Source organism: Eucalyptus grandis, chromosome 7 (genome assembly GCF_016545825.1).
Source record: "Eucalyptus grandis isolate ANBG69807.140 chromosome 7, ASM1654582v1, whole genome shotgun sequence".
Classification (NCBI taxonomy): Eukaryota; Viridiplantae; Streptophyta; class Magnoliopsida; order Myrtales; family Myrtaceae; genus Eucalyptus; species Eucalyptus grandis.
The window spans coordinates 52516321-52521767 of record NC_052618.1 but is presented as its reverse complement, the minus strand read 5'-3'; the positions used below and the strand labels follow the sequence as shown (position 1 = coordinate 52521767).

Genomic DNA, 5447 nt, shown 5'->3' with positions numbered 1-5447 from the left:
GGCTTCACGCTGGTTTGGGTCAACGCTAGATGAAAAGAGGCTCGTGATATTCTTGTGGGAATACGTTCTTCGCAGTAGCTTATCAAAGTAAGAATTATGGCTTTGTTCAAGCAAATGAGTGAACATTTCAATGGCGAAATGAAAATCGAGGGACTTGTCTCTTCAAGGCGATACATCTACTACGATTCTTGACAATCTTCTAGGATGGCAGAGGGGTAGGGGTGGGAAAGGATCGGGACATATATTGAATGGGAGAATATCATGACAGATATTAGCTCACTTTGATGAAGATGTTAGTTCTAAGGTGCCTATTAGTACTTCAAAATAAGTACAACTTTTTGGGTTTACTTCCTTCGAGAGCTCCAAACTTTAGGTCCAATCCTACTTTTGCCCCATGTTTTACTAAAAACAAAAAATAAAAAATCACAAACTTTCATTGTAGTCCCAAATTTGCCCTCGTGTGGAAAAATCATTGTTGATTTTTTCAAAATTATCAATAATAGGGACCAGTTAGAGTGCTATTATTAGAACCCATGTCTTCATTGAATCACCAATACCATCGCATTTAGATGGAACATTAGTAGCCTTATGATATTGATAATTTTGAAAAAATCAATGGTGATTTTTTGAATGTGAGGATAAATTCGGGACTAGAGAGAAAGTTAGGGATTTTTTTTTTTTTTTTTAACAAAAGAGAAGAAGAACAGTTCATGATAGAATCGAGATTAAATATGATCAAGAGCAAATTAGATCAAGCCTAGCTCAGCAATCAACTTAACACGGTCTTATTCAAGTCCAATGATGACCCGTTGAATTTACTCGAGAATTGCACTTTGATTAAACGCATCGAGTTGGGTTAGTACGGACCATGGATTGGGCTTAATGTGTATTAATTTTTTTTAAAAGGAGGTCCTTTCTTTACTAAAAATCGAATTTCAAGGCCCAATCTGCCTCTGGGTTTGATCTCGAAACCATTTAATTCAAGAAATCCAACCCTCGGGGCGTCCCAAATAGTAGTCAACCACCGACCGCGTCCCTCATCCTCCTCCCCTCCCGCATCCCCCGGCCCCCTACAACGTTGCCGTTTGCCCGACGTGACACGTGGGCCCCGGCGGGACATCACGACCTCACATGCGACGGAGAAACAAACAAGGCACCTCCATCTCCATCGCATCTTTAAGCCATCCGACACTTTTCTTTTTCGCACCTCCAATGCCGCGTCTAGCCCACCCACAAACGACATTATTTGCCCCGAAAAAGGCTTTCGATTTCGTACCGAATTCTTTAATCGCCCCCCAAAAAAAAAAAAAAAAAAAATCCTAAATAGAGGTTCTCCCCCATAGATTCTATATGATGATAATGTACTGATGCGTGAGGCCCTGATGCGATATTTAAAGTCGAAAAGAACCCCGACAATGTACCCACGATTTATTTGATTTGATTTGGAGGGGCACGGGATGCTATTGAATCTTGTTAACGTTATGTGTATATTGAAGGGATAAGCAGCTTGAAAAGAGCTAAAACGACACTGGTTGCATTGTAGATTTACTAGGCAAATGATTTATCTGTGGCAAAAGATCCTATTACTTAATTTCACAGATGAATTACACGTGTGTTGGATTCATGTTAAGGAGGGATTGCACAATCTCTTATTTTATTTTTTTATTTCTTTTTTTATTGTTGAGTTGATGGAAATACAATCCGTTATCCTTTTTTCCATTTAAAGATAACTTTGTCCTGAAAAAGGGAGTCCCTAAGGACCCTACCATGATCACTTTGATAAAAAGGATTTGGTGGGAAATTTCTGTTGCCTCACATCTCTGACTAACGATTTTAGAAGTAGGCTGCATGCATCAAAATACACACTCGATTGCATTTGTAGAAAAAATCGCCTACTTTCCCGCAACCAAGAAAATTGGATTTCGACTTTCACGTGCTAAAGTACCGCATGAATTATGCAATTTCATTCATCCTCATAAAAGTACCGATAAGAAAGGAAAAAAAAAGGCATCCTTAGAAAAATTGTATTTTTTTTAAAGGGGAAATATATTCGAGAACCCTCGAAATTTAGTGGGAAATGGAAGTGATTAGGAGTTTATCAAGACCCATTTTGATGACAAAGATAACCAACTAGTAAAGGATAAAATGAAGTGAAAAAAAGTGAGGTGGGATTTTCAATTTGCTCTTTCTTCGGGGGGTGGAAATTACAAGATGAAAGCCTTTTTCCGAGTCAAAGAATCGGGTATGTGTCTAATGCACGAGGAATTGGGGATTCTCATGTTGCCTCTTTCTCCTGCAGGAGAGTCAAAAAAGAAATCTTTGGCACCGATCTCTTTTAAGAAAAAACCACTGGGATCAGCCAATGGCTTGCATTGTTCACCCGACTCTTGGGGTTCGCCTATCAGGATCACCGCGCTCGTTGAAAAACACTCATTCCCTCTTAAAAAAACGCGTTATGACGGCTTCGTTCGCTCGCGAATGAGAAGAAATTGCACCGCAGATCTTCAATCATAAGTACAAATTGTTATTGAACCTTAAACTTTTCGATCCGTTCAATTTAGTCTTAAATCTTTTATCAAAAAACGCAATCAAGTATCGAACTTTTCAATTGACTTTGATTAAGTCCTCAACTGTTATCCAAAAAACGACATCGAGTCCCAAAATTATGTTGCACTTTGCAATTCGAGATGTGACGCAAGTACTTTGAGTAACATGAACATAATTTTAGGTGTTATTTATAGAAAGGATTTGATTGTATTTTTTAAAAAGAGTTTATGGCTTAACTCAACCAATCAAAATGTTTACGATTTGATTGCATTCCATACACAAGATTTAGGACTTCTGTGTAATCTTCCCCTTGAATTATACTTAATTTCTAATCCCTACAGGTGTGTATACAAAGCTGTATCACTTTGTTGCACAAATGAGAGAATTTTCTAAAAAAAGAGATCATTGTTATAACATTCTTCTAACTAGTCTGACAATGAAGTGTATCAATGAAAAAGTCTCTCAATTAAACTAAACAAAAATAAACTTTTTTTTAAAAAAATAAAAATCGGGGAAATTAATATCTTCTTTGGTGGTTTGTCCTTCCATTTTCTGCAGAGAAAAATGCGGAAAGGGAAGCTATCAAGGCTTCACTTACTTCCCCGCCTTGCCTCAGCCTATCAACTGGCGGTGTGCAAAAGGGTATGGTTAAAGTAGAATGAACTCCCTTGTCTTATGTTCTTTTGGATCGATTGAAGAATATGTGCATGCGGCATCAATAACATGATGTAGGAACTTCCTTTTTGAGGTGCACGTGCCAGGACGGCAATGCTAAAGATGCTACAATCAGATCAAGGAACAGTGGATGCTCAAGCTGCCACAATCTTGGCTAATGTGTACAAAGAATGGAATCTACCGATAATCTTCCAAAGGTGTAGAGTATGTCCTATTGTCCTTTTGTCCCTTGTGGCGTTGTTGCTGTTCAACATGTCCCTTAAGCTTAGGTATGAAAAGCAAAGAGCGAAAAGAGGGAATGAAAGGAAAGTGCCCAACAGTGGAAAAAAAAGGATCCCGTTTCTGATAAGTAGCGAAGATCACACCCTCATTTCGAGCATCCCCTCCAAAAAAAACCACGCTAGACATTCTTCCACTCGACTCTTTCTCACACCAGACTCCCTTCATCATCCATGGAAGACCAATGCAGCCCATTTAGCTGGGAATTCTGCTACCAGGAAGAGGTAAGGAGAATTACAAGAAAGAGCCATGGAATTTGCGTCTTTCTTCTTTGTGTCCTGGTCATGTAATTCACATTGCCTGGTACTCACTGTGTCACGAAGTTTCTTGTTTCTTTTCCTCAGGTTTGTGCTAAAGGGTGTTTGTTTTCGCAATTCAATCTTTTTGTAGGGCATGGAGGAGCTGAGGCAAGCTTTCTTGTACGCTACTTTGGAGCTGCAGAGCACAATTGCCTCAGCCAAGGAGGACATCACAAGGAGAGAGCTAGAGATAATTCAAATCAAGGATCTGCTGACCAGGACCATGAAAGAGAGGGATGAGTCTCAATCCAGATGTAAGGAGCTGCAATTGGAGAAACTTATCCTCCGCCAACAATTAAGCAGAATAGTGCAACCGAAATTAGTGGCAGCTCCATCGCCACACAAAACTTCCAGTAGTGACGATGAAGCAATGTTGGTTTCCTCCAGAGTAAGTAATTCTCCGCTGTCCCCATCGCCGCCGCCACCGCCGTCGGCCACACCAGTGCCAACAGTGGCCCCAGAATTTGTGGTCCAGAAGCCATTGCCGCCCCAAGGGAAGCTATTGCAGGCAGTGATGGAGGCCGGGCCGCTCCTCCAGACGCTTCTCCTCGCAGGTCCCCTGCCTCAGTGGGAGCACCCACCACCACCACTTGACTCTACCGAGATTCCTCCTGTGGCCGTTCCTTCTCCGAGCTCCAGCGCAAAGTTCAATGGCCGTTTCGGTAACAAGAGGAGTTCGGAATGCAGTGAAACCTCGGAATCCCCCAAGAACAAGCATCAGAAGCTCATTTTACATTGATAGAAGAGCAAGTGCTTACCAAAAACTAGAACTTTAGTGTGCCCTTTTTCTTTTTTTCTCCTAGCATGATGAAATGGGTGGCCCTTTTGCTTCACTTTAGAAGTAGACTAAGTCTCTCCTAGATTTTCGAAAGAGGGATCTTTAACTTTCATTCCGAGATGGAAATAGACAATCTTGTTCAGTATTGAGTGTACTAATTGTGGATATATGTGTGTATAGAGTTCTGGTATAACTCGTTCAGATTAGTAGCGGGGGGTCATCTAATGCCACCATGTACTGGCTCTGCTAACTTCTGAATACAACTTTTGGGACTCTTGAGACCCTCTTTGGATATTGGTGGGGGAAAAAAAAGAAGAATGCCATGACTTTCACTACTTGCTTTTCTGCTTTTCTGCTTTTCTGTTGGATGTGTTGAAGCGAATGATGGTGATGATGAGTGTGTGAGGCCATGACATGCAATCATAAATCTCCCCAGGGATTTTCCTTCCATGTTTGGTGCCTGCCATTAAAAGTGCATCTAATTGGATTTCACCACCATCATGACTTCACTAATTTAATATCACTTAGAGAAAAAGCATCATCACTGAGAAATGACAATGATTCTATGGTGCAACCATCTCAGAATCCCTTCAATCTTTTTATCTTTGATCCAGTCCAGCAAAAAAGGTCTGCAGAATTATAATGACCCGAAGCACAACCGACTGCAACGGTCTTTGTTCAATCAAGAGCAACACTCTTGTGAAAGTCTAAACAATATTGAATGAGCTCACGGGCATAGGGAATATAATATATATCACAATTCAATAATTTTTTCGAGAGAATTCTCGTGATAGCGGTATCGGCCCGCAGAGAAAATGCTTTTATCTTGATAAAGTAATCGATAAGGCTGGAGATTTTGAATGCTAAAT

The 5447-nt window shown here is 40.5% G+C and overlaps 1 protein-coding gene across 1 annotated transcript; it reads left to right on the top strand.

The window, feature by feature from the left end:
- The first annotated feature begins 3472 nt into the window (after positions 1 to 3472).
- Positions 3473 to 4890, top strand: LOC104454144 (protein enabled homolog). Its single transcript, XM_039316579.1, has 2 exons — positions 3473 to 3725; positions 3892 to 4890. The coding sequence occupies exons 1-2, from the start codon at positions 3675 to 3677 to the stop codon at positions 4537 to 4539; spliced, it is 699 nt and encodes a 232-aa protein (XP_039172513.1). The 5' UTR covers positions 3473 to 3674; the 3' UTR covers positions 4540 to 4890.
- Positions 4891 to 5447: the final 557 nt, after the last annotated feature.

Excerpts from the sequence above, each read along its gene's own strand:
- LOC104454144 (XM_039316579.1), top strand. The coding sequence starts at position 3,675 with ATGGAAGACCAATGCAGCCCATTTAGCTGGGAATTCTGCTACCAGGAA. Across the intron at positions 3,726-3,891 it reads AATTCTGCTACCAGGAAGAG|GGCATGGAGGAGCTGAGGCA; the intron begins GTAAGGAGAATT and ends ATCTTTTTGTAG.